The 19895-nt window shown below is 37.8% G+C and overlaps 2 protein-coding genes across 5 annotated transcripts in view; both read right to left on the reverse strand.

Moving 5' to 3' along the window:
• Window positions 1-3117, reverse strand: part of LOC140771890 (probable L-ascorbate peroxidase 6, chloroplastic/mitochondrial) — a 5328-nt gene extending 2211 nt beyond the window's left edge. The window contains exons 1-7 of one of the 2 annotated variants that reach the window (XM_073113688.1): window positions 2824-3117; window positions 2624-2743; window positions 2037-2157; window positions 1866-1966; window positions 1684-1771; window positions 1416-1483; window positions 1242-1328 (exon numbers count right to left, since the gene is read on the reverse strand). In XM_073113688.1, the coding sequence (XP_072969789.1) occupies window positions 1242-1328; window positions 1416-1483; window positions 1684-1771; window positions 1866-1966; window positions 2037-2157; window positions 2624-2743; window positions 2824-3036 (798 nt within the window). In that variant the 5' untranslated portion in view covers window positions 3037-3117. The remainder of the gene's footprint in view (window positions 1-1241; window positions 1329-1415; window positions 1484-1683; window positions 1772-1865; window positions 1967-2036; window positions 2158-2623; window positions 2744-2823) is intronic. The other variant, XM_073113689.1, reaches the window with a different exon arrangement.
• Window positions 3118-12039: 8922 nt separating this feature from the next.
• Window positions 12040-15825, reverse strand: LOC140772697 (isocitrate dehydrogenase [NAD] catalytic subunit 5, mitochondrial-like). Of its 3 annotated transcripts, none has more exons than XM_073114890.1 (8): window positions 15667-15825; window positions 15289-15463; window positions 13678-13998; window positions 13415-13576; window positions 13264-13338; window positions 13017-13126; window positions 12837-12909; window positions 12040-12496 (listed from the first exon to the last, which is right to left on the reverse strand). In XM_073114890.1, the coding sequence occupies exons 2-8, from the start codon at window positions 15457-15459 to the stop codon at window positions 12305-12307; spliced, it is 1104 nt and encodes a 367-aa protein (XP_072970991.1). In that variant the 5' UTR covers window positions 15460-15463; window positions 15667-15825; the 3' UTR covers window positions 12040-12304. The 3 variants fall into 3 exon arrangements, with proteins under 3 accessions (XP_072970991.1, XP_072970992.1, XP_072970993.1); XM_073114891.1 differs by lacking the exon at window positions 15667-15825 and adding an exon at window positions 15597-15661; XM_073114892.1 differs by lacking the exon at window positions 15667-15825 and adding an exon at window positions 15541-15562.
• Window positions 15826-19895: the final 4070 nt, after the last annotated feature.

Here is a 19895-nt window from a genome sequence, read left to right on the forward strand (position 1 = left end):
TCATAAATTACTACCATCATACTGTCCTATATAGAACAGACAGTAAAAACTGCATATTGCCAATTGAGAAAAGCTGCACAGATCACAATTGAGAAGAAAATAATTTATGCCGTGGTCTCCCAACTTGCTGCATACTACTTCATATGATGAAAAGTATAAGCATCCTACAAAGAATTTTCCAAATGTGTTTTAATTGGCATATGTCGTAACTGAACTTAAAATCAATTTGCTGAACTTAGGTCCAAGTTTCACCAGCGGTCATGTATCAGGGTCAGAACTGAAGCTTGCTTTTTGCGCGAGCGTCAAAAGCCGGCCCAGCTCCGCATAATGCCTTAGAAATTCAGCAGACCTTATTTCCAAAATGAACTCAATAGTTTTCTGATATTGCTGTGCTTCTGCTTTTGGTGGTCTAAGGTACAAAGATCAAATGAGAAAGCACCCTCTCAGTGTACACACTAGGGCTGCCAAAATAAACAAACGGCTTGGGCTTGGGAATTGAGCTAAGCTGAGTTTAAACAAAAAATATGGCCCAAAATTAGTTTCAAGCTGAGCCTGAGCCAAAGCCAGTTCACTCAGGCTCAGTTTGGTAAGCTCAAAAAATATTATCTATTAATATATATATATATATACTATGTATATGTTTTAGGCTCAGGTTAGGCTCAGGTCAGGCTCGGAATTGAGCTCAGCTCATTTATGGCATGAATGAGCTCATTTAAGGCTTGAACTGAGCTCAGCTTGAATTGGGTCAGGCCATTTATGGCTTGAAAATATGTCGTTTAAGACTTTGACTCGGCTCAACTTGAGCCGAGTTGAGTTCTAAACAAAAAAATAGGGCTTGAAATCAATTTCGAGCCAAAGCCGGCTCACTCATACTGGGCTCCTTTGCACCCCTAGTACACACAAATGAGATTCCATGACTGATGAGCTAGTTGATATAGGCCAAGTTACCGATTGTATAAAGTTAGATGAAGTGTACACTGGACTTTTAGTATTTCCCGTAAAACCTTTAAAGGATTCTCAAATTTTATGATGCATGGACCATTCATTTGCATTAAATGAAATTGAGAAGAATAAATCAGAAAAATATGTCTGGATAAATGTCTAGAGAAGTAAGTACTTAGAGAAGCTATTGTTGTGTAAATTTCTAGAGTAGATAATCTGTGAGGTAGTATATAAATTTAGCAAATGTACTTCTTACTGCTTCTTAGCATGATTTCATCTAAAAAATTATAGTAACATACAGTATACTTCGTTTCTGGTTTTCCCCAGCCACTGCGTTCTGGTCTAGACCTTCCAAGTGTATGTGCTCCAGACAGGGCAACAATATCCTGCAGACAGACATCAAACAGCTGAAAAGATTACTCTAACATAAATAAATAAATTAACTGTATTCATGAATTTCTATGAGCATAAACCTTGTCATTAAGGCCCATCCTGTAGAATACATCACGCAAATGCTGAGCAGGTGAAGGTGGGCCAGCATCTGAACATACAAAACAGAACAATGATATCAGTTAAATGCAACAAAATGAAGAAAGAGAAGCTGAACAAGTGCAGAAGAAAGGTCTTCTAGATGATTCCAGAAAACCTGTTGACAACAATGAATGATAACATCATTGAAAGTGAAAGGGCTAAGATGTACATGTTTAATTTGTGCACTGTTTAATCAACTGAATTACTAACCAGGGAGCTTCCCCTCAACTGGGCATTGCTCTGGTCCAGTGACATCAACCCTCCCATATTTCATGGGAATTTTAGGGCCACCAGCTTCCTGAAATGAGAATGGTGAAAATATGAGTAACACTTCATTTAAATTTTTTCTCATATTAGATATAGAACTACTCAAGTTAGAAGCCAATTAAGACCTCAATGGCTGTAGCACTGGCTAGCTGAAACAAATCCGCATAAGTAACATCTGTATATTTGTCCTTGATTGGTTGGATAAGCTTTAAAGCATTTATGAGACCTGCAGTACCATGTTAACATCATCCGCAACGGGAGAAAAACTTATAGTGTATATGGTAGAGAAATTTTACCAGCATTGGCTGCATGTTTTAACTCTACTTCATATCTCAGGCTTCCATTAGCTCCACCTCGTTGCGGCCAGTCCTCAATGTTCTTGTCATATGTACCTGAATCATGCCATCCCAGACGAACCTGTAACCCGCAGACTTATTAGAAAAAGGCAAAAATTTCCGGTAAGAGTACTCAAAGTTCCAATCTTATTGAAAAAAGAAGTATCAACATAAGATAGAGCAATTCTAAATAACACAGACAATTCTCCTATACTACTTTTTTTAGCAATAGTATATGTAATTATATGCTAAAACAATGAACGTATATTCTTACATCAAGATACAAAGCCGAACAAGTAATAAGCTCTCATCAGGCAGGCCAAAAATATTTCCAATAAGAGTCATCAAAGTTCAAATCATATTAGGAAAAGAAACAGCGTTGAACAATAGAATAATTCTAGCAATAGTAGATGTAATCAAATGCCAAAACAACTCGATTATGTTAGGACTTAATTTAAGGGTACAAAGTGCAAAGCACATCCATTTCGATAATGTATCAAAGGTATGCATTTCATATGACAGTTTGACTTAGGATTCCTTTTTTGTACCAAGATGGGATGGCAGGAGGTAGATTTCAATAGATCCTTGATGTCTTCCCTCGCGCTCCTCAGCTGCGCCGGATCCGACGCCGCGCACCTCGCCGCCATCGAGCTCATCCCACGCCCCACCTACAAATCCCAGTTCAATTGATGACTATGGTAATCAAATAAACAAATAGGCAAGCACCTAGGACGCAATAGAAACTAACCTGGAAGAGGCGGGGATTGAGATGAAACGAAGAGGAGGAGGAGGAGGGGGAGTAGTTGGAAGAGGAGGAGAGGCGGAGAAGAGATCGGGAGGAGAGGCGACGGGGAGAGGAGACGAATGGGAGGGCGGATCGGGTCGCCGCCATGGCTTTCTTGGGGAGGAGGGTGGCGCCGAGGGCGGCCGTGGAGGTGGAAGAGGAGAGACGCTCCGCCATGGCTAGCTGACGGGATGATGGGCTTTCGGATGGCGGCCACAGGCCAGTGCCTTCGCTTTTTCTTTGATACGTGAGAGCCCAATCTGGTGCGGCCAATGGAGGAGCGACATGTGGGTAGAATGTTTGGTTGGGTTCATTTTTTTCTTCTTTTTAGAAAGAAAAAAAGAATTAGTGGAGGATTCTAGGCTGGGTTGGTGAACTTGGGCCAGGCTTTTTGACTAAAATGAGACAAAGTACAGTATATAATTATAATAAAGTTTTAAGGCACGGAATTAAATTTTATCGAAAACTCCTAAATTGGAAACATAAGCTAGAATCGGTGACGGCGACGGTGAAGGTGTGCAAACTCATTCCGACTTTTATTAGGTAAGATTATACTAATCACACCTAAAATTTTATTCACGGTTCGACTAATTAACCGATTAGATATCGGGCTTGAATTTGACGTAATGAGCCTAACATAACGGGTTGAATTTAAAAAATATTATATTTATCAAGCTTCTATAAAGATATTTTAGTTATCTTTCACCGTAATATACTTATATATTAATATCTAGTTCACTAAATATCCGACGTGAAGTTAAAAAAGCTATGAGAATATACATGTATTATAATCTGGGAACAAATCGAGCAAATTCAAGTATGGTTTGCATAGAAGTTTCGATAGGCTTCATTTGGATACAAGTGAATTGATTTATTTTCCATGTATTGACCACAAGACTATAAATTAGACGTTAAATATATATATATATTTTTCTAATATATAGGTTGGATAACAGAACTAATCATCTCATGAATAAAATATCATAAGAAATCTAAACATACACACATAATACTCCTATTGAAAATTCATTAAATATCAACTCTAATCTCTATGGAAGGATTTGAACCTATCACCTTCATCTTAGATTGGTATGACCCAACCATTATATAAATTAAGGAATTTGAGTATTCAATTGTTTGGAATAAGTTAGAAATTAGTAAAACCCATTCACTAGCTTAAATTAACAAAATAAATAGTTATCTTTGATATTTCAAAAAAATTAAGTGAAAGATAATTTTCATCCAAATCAAACTATAAATTATCAAATTTCTGTTATATTAGTTGCGTAATTTCAGGGTTACATATAGGTTTTGACTTTTTCAATGTTATAATAACCACTAAGCACTTGGTCAAGCTTACATGGGTTGTTATTTCCATATTCTTGGCTTAAGTTGTTTACTGTATGCCTATTAAAAGGCTTGTTTTTCTTTAATAAAGTAAGATCATTCAACCAATTTGCTCAAGTCTTCTTTGTTCATTACTATTGTTTTAAAGTTTTCTCTACAAATTGGTACCAGAGCACCCCTCATGGCCCTGAGAAAAAGGAGAGCAGCAGTCTTTTGAGTGATCTTCAAACACTAAAGAGAGAAAAAAAAGAATGAGTGAAGAGAAGAGATTCATGCAGACTGCTATTCCACGTTTTGATGGTCACTATGACCATTGGAGCATGCTCATGGAGAATCTCTTGAGGTCCAAGGGTTATTGGAACCTTGTTGAAATTGGTTATGAAGAACCAGAGGCAGGAGTTGTATTGTTCAAGGCACAGCAAAAGCAATCGGAGGATTTGATGCTCAAAGATCTCAAAGTGAAGAATTACCTATTTCTAGCAATAGATAAGATTATCCTTAACAAATTCTAGAGAAGCGTACCTCGAAGCAAATATGGGATTTGATGAAGAAGAAGTTCAAGGGCAATGCTAGGGTAAAGCGTTCAGCTCTTCAAGCATTGAGAATAGATTTTGAGGTACCAGAAATAAAGGCAAGTGAAACCATCACTGAGTATTTTGCTAGAGTTATGAGTGTAGCAAATAAGATGAGGAGCAATGGGAAAGTAATGAAGGATGTCGCCATTGTGGAGTTCTTAGAACCTTAACTGAGAAATTCAATTATGTAGTTGTCTCGATTGAAGAGTCAAAGGACATCGACACACTTACAATTGATGAACTCTAGACCTCACTGGTGGTACATGAGCAAAAATTCCACAAATCTAGTGGAGACGAGCATGCCTAAAAGGTGAGCTCAGAAGAAAATAATACTATAAGAGGAAGATGCAGAGGCACTTTCAGGAGAAGAGATAGAAGAAGAGTTCAATCAAGCTACTGTTGAGTGCTACAATTATCACAAATTAGAAGATTTTCAGTATGAATGTCCATCTTGGGGCAAAGAGGCAAACTATGCTGAATTTGGAGGGGAAGAAGAGTTATTACTTATGTCCTATGTCAATGTAAAGAGAGAAGAAATCTGGTTCCTTAACTCGGGATGCTCAAACCACATGTGTGGAGACAAGTCAAAATTTAGTGAGATGAATGAAGTTTTCAAGTAGTTGGTGAAACTTGGCAACAATACAAGGATGAATGTGCTTGGTAAAGGAAGTGTGAGATTGAACATGAATTGAATGAATCACATGTGTAGAGACAAGTCAAAATTTAGTGAGATGAAATAAAGCTTTCAAGTAGTGGGTGAAACTTGGCAACAATACAAGGATGAATGTGCTTAGTAAAAGAAGTGTGAGATTGAAAGTGAATAGAGTAAATCATGTAGTTCAAGATGTGTTATATGTGCCTAAATTAAAGAATAACCTCTTGAGCATAGGCTATCTACAAAGGAAAGGATTGGCTATTCTCATTCAATCTAGAATGTGTAGGATATATCATCCGACCAAAAGCTTAATTTTGCACACCAAAATGACTATAAATAGGATGTTTGTACTATTTGCTCAAACTCAAGAGAAAAAGAAAGAGGCTTGCTTTCACACCACAACACAAGACCAAACACATCTGTGACATTGTAGATATGCTCACCGTAGCCATAAGGGATCAAGAACACTCCAATGCAAGAAAATGGTCCAAGGCCTACCTTAATTACCTACATCCACTATTGTATGCACAGATTGCATGAAAGGGAAGCACATCGAGAACCAATTCTTAAGAAGTGTCAGTGGAGAGCAACACAAAAGCTACAGTTGTCTATGCAAATATTTGTGGTCCTATCACTCCATCATTTAATAGTCAAAAAAGGTACATCTTATGCTTCATAGATGATTACACTAGAAAATCATGGACATATTTTTTGTTAGAGAAGTCGAATGCATTCTATTACTTTAAATGTTTCAAAATACTTGTGGAAAAAGAAAGTGGATTGTCTGTTAAATACTGACGTACAGATAGAAGAGGTGAATTCAACTCCTTCATATTTAATGAGTATTGCAAGTTAAATGATATAAGGAGATAGTTAACTACAGCTTACACCCCATAACAAAACAGAGTAGCTGAGTGTAAGAATAGGACTGTGATGAACCTTGTTGGATAAATGTTGTCTGAGAAAAAAATGCTAAAGACCTTCTGGCCTGAGGCTTTGAGATGGACAATTTATATTCTAGATAGATCTCCAACACTTGCAATCAAGGGGATGACACTAGAAAAAGTATGAAGTGGTGAAAAACCATCAGTTGAGCTTTTTAGAGTGTTTGGATATGTGGCTAGGGGTGTAAACGAGCCGAGCCTGAGCGAGCCGGCTCTAGCTCAGGCTCGGCTCGAAATTAGTTTCGAGCCTCACAATGTTGCTCAGGCTCGGCTCAGCTCAACCCGAGCCGAGCTCGAGCTGAGCCTAACCGAGCTCGATTAGAGGATAAGGCGGTGGCGACGTGGGCGGTTGCGACGTGGGCGGTGGCGACGTGGGCGGCGGCTTGCCGAAGGAGTCGGAGACGAATGGAGGAGGCCGACGACGGAGGAGGAGGAGGAGGAGGCCGACGACGGAGGAAGGTGTGGCGCTGTGGTGGTGGTTTGCCGTCGTTGCCGATGGAGACCGACGGGGAGGGAAGAATGAAAGTGATCGGGTGGATGAGGGTGAGAGTGAAGGTGAGGGTGGGGGAATTGATGATGGGGAAGGTGATGTGATGGGAAATGTGAAGTAATTAATGAGGGTGGGTAGGTGAGGGTGGGGTAGGTGAGGATGATGAATGTTGAGGTATGTTACGGGTGAGAATGAGTTAGTGAAGGACACGTGGCAATATTTCCTTATGCCACGTGTCCTTAGTCATAGGGACTCAGGCTATCGAGCCTATCGAGCCGAGCCTGAGCGAGCCGACTCCAGCTCAGGCTCGGCTCGATATTAATTTCGAGCCTATTATAATGGCTCGGGCTCGGCTCAGCTCTGATCGAGCCGAGCCGGACTCGAGCTTCACCCGAGCCGAGCCCGAGCTGCTCGTCAAGCCTGACAGCCCTATATGTGGCACACACTCATATTCCAGATACGAAGAGGACAAAACTTGAAGATAAAATTTTTAGTTGTATGCTTCTTGGTGTAAGTAATGAGTCAAAGTGAAACACCCACTTCCAAAAATTCACGTGTTCTTCACGTGGAGCATGTCCACGTGATTCCCACGTGATCGGTCAGTGAAATAATCTCACCAAGTATCTGAATAAGTCAAGAAATACCATAATAATCCAACAAATAATCCTGAATTATAATATCATAGGCCTCAATAAGCCTCTAGGAATACAAGTCCATCACAAATTTGCTAAAACATAAATACCCTCGTAGGGGCTAAGTCCAACTGAAATGATAGAATAAACAATGCTAAAAATAAGGAATGAATCTGCTACTCCTCGATGTCTGCATCCTCTATAATCATCTCTGAAATATTTCCACCAAAAATGGCGGTGAGCACGGGGCCCAGCAAGTAAAATCTAATAATAGTCTAAGAATATTACATGATAAGTAAAAATGCAACTCATAACATGTCAGGAAAAAATGTACATTATGACTTTTAATAGCCTTCATCATTATAGCTTATTTTACATAGAAATCCACACAGGAGTCAAGTCACAATAACATATCTCACATAGCATCATAAAAATCGAGGAGGACTAGTCAACTAGCGGTATTATCGCTCATACATGCCTGGCGACGCTGCATATGACCGATTGTCTGTGGCCATCAGACTAAGGACCCCAGTCGTAGGCCCATCAACACCGTTCTAGTAATTATCGCACAGAGCGAAATCATCACATACAGCTGGTAAGAGCACACAGCTCAATAGACGCCCTGACCCTGCGTCCTCGGGTACCGCTAGAACTACAATCCCTTCATCTCAATCATCTTTTCTAATATCATACTAGTCAAGTCTCCAACTATGGCAGGCAATCACCTGAGTGCTCCACCTGCTACCGACCTCAGGTGTAGGCCGCTAATATGATACTATATAATATACACTCTACTCCTAACCCCGGGTTGAGTAGGTAAAAGCGCACCGCCTAACTAGGACTTGACTAATAGTGATACGTGCACGTGGTGCCATGACTTCTATTATTTATTTAACATAATCATCACAATAACAGATATTATAAACAATCATAGAGTCTATCATACATGTGCATTAAGTGATAAATAATACAAGTAAGAACTGACATGTAATTAAATGCAAATATGTGATGTCATATAAGTTTCATAAGAAAACGGTATTTAACTATCACAGATAAGATATGACATAAGCATGCATTTTTAAAGACTATTATAAAATTCTACTCACCTGGGGTATTTCTGGAATCCGTCTTACTCTCCTAATCAGGCGGCTCTTCTTGAATTTCAAGATCACAATGCTGAATCTAATAATTTATAAATAAAATAGACATAAAATTAATGGACTTATAAACTAACCATCTTGTTGTGTATATATTTAAGTTTGATTCTCTAGGTCCGAGATATTATTTGTCCTAATTAAAATAATAATGGTCATTAGAGCCGTTCACATTGTAAATGTGAAGATAATTGAAAAGACTAATAAATTCAAATACTATTTTGATTTTGTATAGTCCCTAATTTTATTAATAACATGGTTGAGAAAAATTATAATAATTACAATTTAGGTAGCTAACAGAATTTAAGAAAAATAACATACTCAAAATTAATTAGACTAGGGTTAAAAATGTTAAAGATTGGGCTGAGTTCAAGGCCCAGCAAATTAAGTGAGAGTGCGAGAGAGAGAGAGAGTGGGCTGCAGACCTACCTGCAGCCCACTGGACCAGAGGTAATGGACTGGGCTCAAGAGCCCAGTCTAGCAGGGTGAGATGGTGGACTGGGCTCCAGAGCCCAGTCTGACAACAAGAAAGGAGGTGCGTAGCCCACCAGAAACCAAGGGGTGGACTGGGCTCCAGAGCCCAGTCCACCGAGACCTTAAAAAAATGAAAGGGGACTGTGGACTTGGGCTGCAACGCAGCCCACGCCACAGCCCACAGAGAGAGAGCGGTGGGGGCCCAACCTCCACCCTCTCCTCATCTCCTTGACAAAGAAGGAGAAACAGAGGAAAGGGGTGTTGCTGCCGGTGATCATCGTCACCGGCAGCCCCCCCCCCCGGCTCCAGCAACTTCTCCCCAAGTTGACTAGTTCGACTTGGGCGCAGGAGTGGATAGAACCTCCGGGTAGTGCGGCCGGAGGGTAAGAGTTGAGGAACTCCATGGCTGGCGGCCATGGAGTTTTCAACTGAGAGCTAGGTGGGCTCGAAGCCCTCTTCTCGGGTACCCACCTCTTTCAAGTGAAGAGGTGGGTCGGTCGAGGTTGACGAGTGAGGCCACCACCGTCGGTGGTGACCGCTGGTGCCAAAGAAACCCGGCGGTGGGAGGCGACATGGCATCGCCTCCCACGCGCCCCGTGGGTACCCAATTTGGGTACCTACAGCAAGTGGGAAAAACAGGGAAACTTCCCAAACCGATGGGTGGTCGACCCGAGGTCGCCGGTCGGCGTATTTCTCCGGTGAAAGAAGACGAAAATAAAATCCTAATTACGCATGCTTAACTAGACTATTTTCAAATTGAAATAAAGAGGGGATGAAGGCTAACCTGACGATCGAGGTGAGGGGTTTTGGTTGGCTGCCGGTGCTCTGGTGACTCGCTGCCCATGACGAAAACTTCGGCGGCTCGGGAGAGAAAAGAGAGTAGGGAAAAGCGAAGAAGAGAAGATTCCGAAAAAAAAGAACTCGAGGGGGGAATTGGGTGGAGATTAAATAAAGATGAGGTGGAGAGGGCAACAGAGTGGAGTTAACTCCACTCCGGCGCCCTTCTCTCCCACCTCTCGCAACTAACTGCGAGAGGTGGGGGAGAGGGAAGAAGGAGTCAGCGCACGCGCCAAGCGCGTGCGCTGCGGTTAGGGTGCATGCGCATGGCGCGTGCGCTTTTTTTTTTTTTTTACGGGTGTTACACAAAGGGTTATTAAGCTTTATGATCCTATTGCAAGAAAGGTTATAGTGAACCGAGATGTTATCTTTGAAGAAGAAGACCAATGGAATTGGGATGCAAGTGACAAAGAAGAAATATTGATGGACTTGGGATGGGGAGATAATGAAGATGGTGCAAATAGTGAAGATGAGACTGAGGCAAACATAAATGGGGAAGAAGAAGGTAATGGAGCTGAAAATGGAACTCAAAGTGACTCAAGTGAAACAGATAGTGGAAGTCAAAATGAGACAAATGAAGAAGGGATGAATGCTAGGGAGGGCAGAGCTAGGCAACCTCCAATTTGGATGGAAGACCATGTTTTAGGAGAAGGATTGCCTAAAGGAGAAGATATCATCAACATGGCCTTAGTTGACTCCACAGATCCTATGAGTTTGAGAAGGCAGTAAAAAGTATTAGATGGAGGCAAGCCATGGAAGCTAAGATCAAAGCCATAGAGAAAAACCAAACCTGGGAGTTAGTGAAGTTAACAGGTGCAAAGAAAATTAGGGTCAAGTGGATTTACAAAACTAAGCTAAACGAGCTTAGTGAGATAGATAAGCACAAAGCAAGGCTGATGGCAAAAGGATATTCACAAGAACATGGAGTAGACTATATAAAGGTTTTTGCACCAGTAGCTAGAATAGATACTATGAGGATGGTGATAGCACTAGCTGCACAACGAGGCTAGACATTATTCTAACTTGATGTCAAGTCTGCCTTCTTATATGGCACCTTAAGTGAGAATGTGTATGTGGATCAATCAAAAGGCTATGAGAAGATTTGTATGGCCTAAAACAAGCTCCAAGAGCTTGGTTTAGTCGTATAGAGTCTTATTTTTTCAAAGAAGGATTTCAGAAAAGCCAAAGTGAGTAAACATTATTTTTCAAGTGGAACAAAGAAGGTAAAGTTCTTACTGTTAGTGTATATGTTGATGATCTCATTTATACCGGTAATGATGAACTTATGATGATTAAATTCAAAGAATCTATGCAAAAGGAGTTTGACATGACAGACTTGGGGAAGACGAGGTTTTTTTATGTATTGAAGTGCTACAAGGCTCAAATAGAATTTACATTTGCCAAAGGAAGTATGCAATGGACATTCTAAAATGTTTTGGCATGAAAGGAAGTAATTCAGTATGCAATCCAATAGTGCCAGGTTCTAAGTTGAGCAGAAATAAAGAAGGAGCCAAAGTGAATGAGACTCAGTTTAAACAAATTGTTGGGAGGTTGATGTATATCACAGCTACATGTCCAAACTTAATGTTTGTAGTCAGCCTCATTAGTCGTTTCATAGCTACACCAACTGTGTTGCATCTCGAAGCTGCTAAGAGAGTTCTTAGGTATCTAAGAGGGACAATCAACAATGTATGTGAGGTACCAAATGTAAACTAAATGCTTTGATTGCATTTTAGTTTAAGGGAGGGTTTGTTCTGTTAGTTGCTTAATTTGCTTAATTTCAAGGTCACAGATAAGTTTTGACTCTTTCAATGTTGCAATAACTACTAAGCACTTGGTCAAGCTTACATGGGTTATTATTTCCATATTTTCAGCTTAGGTTGTTTGCTGTATGCCTGTTAAAAGGCTTATTTTTCTTTAATAAAATAAGATCATTCAGCCAATTTGCTCGAGTCTTCTTTGTTTATTATTATTGTTTCAAAGTTTTCTCTACAATTTCATTACAGCTACTAAAATTCAAATTCATCACTTAGTGCTTCGAAACAGCAAATTTTGAAAACTAGAATTCTAAATGAATTGAATGGTATGAATTTGGGGTTTCTAATATAGAAGTTGGTGTATGAAGACACAAGTACACTGAAGATCAAAGCAATCTCTTGCTTGAGAATTGCTAATTATTACATAAACAATTAAACAGAAGTAATAGAACAAAGAGTTAGCAAGTGAGAGCATTACTCTCTGTCAGAAAATGAGCTAACAGCTCAAATAATAGGAGAACAGGATAATAACTTGTAGTCCTTCTGTATATTAAACAACTGGAGGGAAAAGACCAAGTCCTTAGAGATGATCACAAACTGCTTTTGTAAAATCTGTTGTTGATGAGCTTCCACCGAGGTCTACGGTTCGATATTTTCCTTCCGCAATTGTGTTGAGTATTGCATTATGGATTTGATTGGCCTTATCATTGAGTTGCAAGTGGCGTAACATCATGACGGAACTCAGCAGGAGAGCTGTTGGGTTAGCGAGATTCTGGACAACCAAATAAGAAAAATGTCATCAGGAAAGTGAGTCAAGACATGAGATCCATAGAAAGAAGGTGGTAATTGCATGTTCATAGGGTAATCTAGGGAGAAACTTCAGATAATGATGCCTGCAATGTGGAGAAGTGCATGCAAGATACACCAAGACAACAACATTAATTGCCAGCTCTCTCAAACAAGCTAAATCAAGAGAGAGGAACAAGAATTTCAAAACTTTCAACAGGATTTCTTCATGCATGTAATATCTCAATTGGCTTTCCTGTATCTTTTCTCTTGGCAAATGACTAAATTAAATAGGAAATGATGAACTCATGGTTGACAGCGATCACCTTGCCAGCAATATCAGGAGCGGAGCCATGCACAGCTTCTGCAAGAGCAATGCCTCCTTCACCAATGTTGCAGCTACAACGGAATCAGGAGATTAAGTCAATTTACAACCAACAAGACAAAAAGAAAAAAAAATTTAAAAAGAAGAAAGAAGAAGAAGAAAGAAAGAAACTCCCAGTTACCTGGGAGTCAAACCCAAGCCACCAATTAAACCAGCACAGAGGTCACTGATGATGTCCCCATAAAGATTTGGCATCACTAACACATCGAAGAGAGTAGGATTTTTCACAAGCTGTAATAAGGCAAATGTATAATAAGAATACGATAAGTAGAAGCAGCTATTTTCAAGATGTAAATGGGATTAATAACATCGAATGGAGGTCAATCTTCAAAAAAATGTTTCGACACAGATTATAGCTTCATCAATACCATCATACAACAGTTGTCAATGATGACTTCCTCATAGGTTATTTCAGGATACTTCTCTGCAACCTCACGGCAACACTGCACAGGCAAATGAAGAATGAGCTTGGTAAATTTGTCCATCTAACAAGAATGTAGCAACTACAATGAACACAACCTTGAGAAAGAGACCATCAGTCTTCCGCATGATGTTAGCTTTGTGTATAGCAGACACTCTTTGGCGGCCATTAGTTTTGGCATAATGAAAAGCATATTCTGCCACACGTAAACTTGCCTGGCGGGTAATGATTTTCAGGCTTTCTACAACACCTCTCACCACCTGGAGTGATGCATATAGGATTGCTTAAACAATATCACTACACAAAGCGCAAGGTTTTGAAGGAAAACAATATAACAACAAATGATCAGCACAATTTTTACCTGATGTTCAAGGCCACTGTACTCTCCTTCGGTGTTTTCACGAATTGTGACCAGATTTACATCATCATATCGAGTTTTATACCCAGAAAGACTGTAGCAAGGTCTAACATTGGTGTAGAGACCAAGTTCTTTCCTTAATGTAAGGTTTAAGGACCTGTGTCCCTTTCCAATAGGTGTAGCCATAGGACCTTTCAATCCCACGCCATTTCTCCGCACTGACTCCAGACTTTCCCATGTTAGAAAGCTCTCTGTTCTGGGGTCCACTTGGTCGCCAACAAAATGCTCTTCCCATTCTATGGGTACTTGTGCAGCATTGAAGATCTGCACTGACACACATTATTTATAACACGAGTAGGAAAAATCAATGTTGAAAACTTGAAATGACAATGAGATCTTCACTCTTCACAGAGTAATGTATACCAAATAGCATGGATGCCATCTTTCCTAGCAAGAGGATGGAAAAGGGAAGTTTTAGAAAGAGCTTAATATAATAAATGAAGAATATTAATATTCTTTAATCTTTTGGCCTTAAAGAAATATCTGTTCAACCATTGCCAAGACACTCCTCTAATTATTTCATCTAAACCAAGGAACAGTAAGTTCCTATCAAATAGCGAACAAACAATAAAGAACATGGATTCTTGGGCATAGATAATTTATTGTCATTGTGCTATTGCAAGCAGGTTTGCAAAGTACTGTCATTAGTATCAGAATTATGTCACTATCTGATTCAATAAAAACACCAACCATACTACTCAAAGATCCATGAAATAATTATTATGGTTATTAGAAAGTCAATTATAATTTATTTTTTTTACAGAAGGAAAACTATCGCCATGTAGGGCTATCAATATTGCACACAAAATGCAATAGAAAATCTAATTCATGGCAAGCAGCCAAGCACCTATTTACCAATTGTTCTTTGGTCAAGATTTTGGCATCATTTCTAGACTGTAGATGTCAGATCGGTGTGGACCATAAAATTTTGGGTTCTCCCAAGAACCTTCACAGGTTTGCTAACGTACTCCAGCCGACACCTTATTGTTGGCAAAAGGCCTAAACAGTGATGATAATGTATTGCCACAGCAAAATTTAAGAACTAAAAGGATTTTAATATCAAAACAACTCAAATACCAGTGACTTGCCAAAATAGAGATCCAAAATTTCCAGATTGTTGATGGCCGCAATTTGTTTTCATGTTTGAAATGATGTTTAATTATACTAGCACCTCATGTTTATCATATGTCAATCCAACAATCACCTTGAGTCTAATAAAAAGATTTGATCATAAAGAGAACTATCATATCCTTAGAATATATCTTTGCTCAATGCCCCCAGCATTTTAAACTAGCTTGTACTAGGAATATGGAAGTATCTCCATATAAACCTACTCACATAGTCCCCCCAAAAATATTGTGGATGAAAAAGAATAAGGGAGATTACAAACAAATCAGGAACAATTTGAACAAGAGAGAATTACAGTTTAATAGCCCAAATCATCCGAGATCACTAACAAACAATCATGGTAGCTAATAAAAAAAATTACCTAATCATCTTATCGATGTAAGGGGAAGAATTTGATATTAGCAAAAGAAGTATTAAAAACAGAACCTGCTTCACAGATTCCGCTATCTCTGGCCCAATTCCATCTCCAGGAAACAGCGTAGCTGTGATCGGTTGACTTGGAGAAGCAGCAGCGGAAAAACATCGAGAAGAGCACGGCAAAATCCTGCCCGCCAACTGCTCGATAGAATTCCTCTGAAGTAATCGTCTCAACGCCATCACTCTGAGAACAATTCAACACCACAATTTTTTCAATCCCACCATCATAATAGCAAACTAGACAGTAATCAAAGTAATGACCATCAAATTATAGTAGTTGCACACAACAATCGAAGATTCTTTCCATATATCCACACCTAAATCAAAGGAAGGGCATCAAGAATGATAATAGAAAGAAACCCAAGGAATAATACGGAATATTTTTACCTGGAAAAAGTCTTCTAATCCGCTGCGAGAGGAATTAGAAGCCGAGCAGGGGAGACGCGACGGGGCGAATCGAGAGATCGACGACGGGAAGAAAAATAAAGCGAGATGACGATTTTGGGCTCCAGATGAAGAACGAAGAAATCGAAGAGGCGGCGGAGACCAGCAGTAGAAGGGGTAATATGGTAATTATATCATATCGCTTATAGTATATAGGGAAATTTACATATAACGCCCTCTATTTAAGAGACTTTGCGGTTCACACCCTGACATTATACTATCTACAAATAGACCCCTAAGTCATATTAACCATGCCTCTCAATTTATTACTGCTTTCAATCAAAATCAAGTTAGGATTAAGTTTTTGAAATTTTTAACTGAACCCCTTTTAATTTTTAATTTTTGAAAGGTATATATGTTATAAACCGGCCAAGCCGATCCGCAAAAAACTTAAATCCTAACTTGATAGCCCTCCAGTGAATTAGTTCTTAGTGTGAAGGGAAGAGAAGTATTGTGGAAGAGGAGGGATAGAGGCCAATAAAAGACTTGCACGGTGGAAGAAGGGAGGTGGGAAAGGGCGCCAATGGTCGGTGGAAGAATGGAGGTGGGAGAGGGCACGAATGGCTAGAGACAAGAGAGAAAGAGATAAGGATAAAGCCAATTCCAATAACAAGATGATCATCCTCATACAACTCTAATTAGGGTTTCATCCACACATATATAGAGGCTCACCCTAGAGACTCATCAACTAAATTAAATAACTTTAAACAAATCCTAACAAATCAATATACCTAACAAATCAATGATTTTTAGTATAGTATAATTTTAAGGGTAAATATTTTTCGACTTGGATTTCGATTTTGCGAAGCGAATTTATTTGAATTAGTCTTGACCATCAATATGTTAGGGTGATATTTGGGCCAAAGTAGACCAATCCATGCACTGTTCATGGCCAAAAAAAACTATTCAGAATAAGAACATTTGCAGCATAAATTATGGCTCTAATTATATGGATTTTAAAATCAATTACCTGGGCTTGATGACATTGTTATCTTAGAGAATCCAATAATTGTTGGCCAGATGGGACTAATAGGCCCAATAATTTGGCTGACAAAATTAACAATCCACCAAGCATGAGTTATTTATCTATATTTTATTAGCCTAATCACGATTATCACTAAAATATTGTGTACTTAAATAATTAGATTATGTTTTTTTTATAATATATGGAATTGATTCACATGCATGTCAGGAAATATAATAATAATAATAATGAATTTTGCTCCAAGAAGGTCAACAGATTATATTTTACAACAATTTCAGCATCACAAGGGTTAAATATTCGATAAATATGTTGAAATATTTTTAAATTTTTTTATAAAAAAGCTTTCAATATTTTGACTAAATTATGATTCGCAATTTATTTTTAATGTTCATATCGATATTTATAAGTATAGGGCTCATTCATTGACTCTCTCTCACCCCCCCCCCCCCCTCTTATATCATTTTTTTATTAGAATTAATAAATTTGTTTGCCTTAAAATATTAAGTTTTTGACCAAACTAGTTCGTTACCGAAATAGACTACTCCTCAAATTTATTACTAAATAGGATCTAATTTATTGTAACCCTAATAAACGCCGAACTAATCAGTATTTTATCTTTAAATAAAAACGCTAATTAGTTCAACATTTTTATTTCATCCTAAAACGCAAATGAACTAATCAGTATTTTTATCTTTAAACAAAACAAAAACACTGAAATAATTAGTATTTTATGTGTATAAATTTACTTAACTTAATCTTCCCAGCAGAAAAAAGAACAAAAACTGACAAACTATAAAAACGCGAATTCATTTAGCGTTTTTATTAGGACTATAGTGAATTAAGTTTTTGACCAAACTAGTTCCGTACCGAAATAGACTACTTCTCAAATTTATTACTAAATAGGATCTAATTTATTGTAACCCTAATAAACGCCAAAAACGCTAATCAGTTCAGTATTTTTATTTCATCCTAAAACGCTGAAATGATTAGTATTTTATGTATATAAATTTCTTTAGCTTAATCTTCCAGTAGGAAAAAGAAAAAAATTGGCAAACATTAAAAACGCTGATTAGTTTAGCGTTTTTATTAAAACTACAGTGAATTATATCCCAGACCTATTTTGATAAAAAAATAAATAAATAAAAAAAGTTTTAATTTGGTCAAAAGAAACATTGAAACATTTCCCCTTAAACAAATGTGGGATGCTTTCAAATAACTCTCTGACATTAAAATTCTACCAAGTGGCAAGTGGCAATTAGTTTAGTTTAGGCTGTCATTTATCTCACTGCCACCAAAAGGAGTTGGAGATATTTATAAAGCACAAGATAAGATAGTTTGGAATTGGTCAAAGATTCTTTCCCACATTTGTGAATCCAATATGTTATACGCCTCAAAAGTCTTTTCACACATGAAGAAGACCATGATGTAGATGATTCTATTAATTAAGGTCCTTAATTAAAGGGGAAATTTGCATTAAGCTAGAGCTCATTTCTAAACTAGTTCATTAGTTTAGTCTCATAGATTGCCTTGTTTATGTCTCGTTTTAAGTTTGAATTGAAATTGAATTACGCTTAATTTAATATATATAAGTTTGAAAATTAACTCAAATTGAAAAAAGAAAAAAAAAAAAAAAAGCTATCCGGTGTGCTTTTTGGTGAACTTGGGGCTATTCTGGAAGCCATCAAACTACTATCTAAGACTCGTGAGGTCATGGCAAAGTGGATCTTTTTCTGATTGCTAGGTTGCAATCCTCGTAATTAATGGTCATAATGCAACGACCGATTGTACAGCTCAGTCGTTCCTTTGCGAATACAAGGAGCTAATCTCGCTCCCTCTACCCGTTAGATTAGGTTACACTTGACGTTCTAATAATATGTAAGCTCACCTATTGGCCCGTCGTGCTGTTCGCTGCAACAAAACGACAGTTTGCACAGGCTCTTTGTCTGCGGACATTCCTAAAAATAAAATTATTGACTCGATTAAACTCTTACGTAATCTACAAAAGAAAGATTTGAATTAGAGTATAGCCTCCATAGCATTAACATTTTGTCACTAGCAAGCCTCTTGATAAGATAATCTCTCTTTTCTTCAAATCTTTTAATTATTTATTTTTAGAGAATAAATGCTACTTGACGTATTTACGTAGGAACCCAATTACTAATTAGAATTGCAATGATCATACTCAACCTATTGTCCACAAAGTCAAAGCTCGTTTTTTGAAAAGAAGAGCTTTTGATTATTTTAAGTCTGAACACTGAATAAACTAAATAATGCACTTAAGTAGGTGAGTTGTTGACTTATTTATGGAACAAAATTACTTCTACTCTAAGCGTTCCTTATTAGATATTTGGAAAAATTATATTTTACTATCGTGTAAGCATGTCTAAATTTACTTCGCCCTCTGTAGTTTTATTTGTATCAATTTATTTCATATGGTCTAGAGTAAATTACGATTGTTATTTTTTCTGGCATATTTAAAGTAATGAGATAAAGTTGTAAAGAATTGAATAAGACTTTTCGACACATCTAAATAATACTGATCAGATTTCATATAATAAAGATATAATAAATAATACTGATCATCTCGAACCTGATTGATGTTATTATAGATGCATTGAAAAACTTATTCAATCTTTTACGACTTTGTCTCTAATAAATATCTTCAAATTCGATTAATAGTATAATCAAATATGATAAAAAATAACGATCTTAATTTAAAGTGACACTAAAAGAACTACACGTTCGAGTGATATATATAGATAGAAAAACAGACGGTTTAGTAATTTCAATAGCAACCTTTAAATCTATTAAAGGTATTAAAAACGGATCATCAACTTAGCAATTTTTATTAAAAATAATTATTATCTTATAAATTAATTTTTTTTTATCTATTTATATTATAGTGGTATGAACTACAAATCACTCGGTACTATAAATAAATTTATAACTCACCTATTGGAGTATAATGTTATGTGCAGACCTAGAGTGATAAAGAAAAATGTAATTATTAACTAAAATGTCGATTTCGGCTACGGCTAAAATATCCACACATAGTCAACAAAGTGATTGTTCTCATTTGACTTCCAAAAGTGTAGAGAGAGAGAGATAGAGAGAGAGAGAGATAGAGAGAGAGAGAGAGAGAATCAAAGCTCGTCATGTAATTATTAACTAAAATGTCCATTTCGAC

The sequence above is a fragment of the Typha angustifolia genome, chromosome 12, assembly GCF_048772165.1.
Source record: "Typha angustifolia cultivar Huaian chromosome 12, ASM4877216v1, whole genome shotgun sequence".
Taxonomy (NCBI): Eukaryota; Viridiplantae; Streptophyta; class Magnoliopsida; order Poales; family Typhaceae; genus Typha; species Typha angustifolia.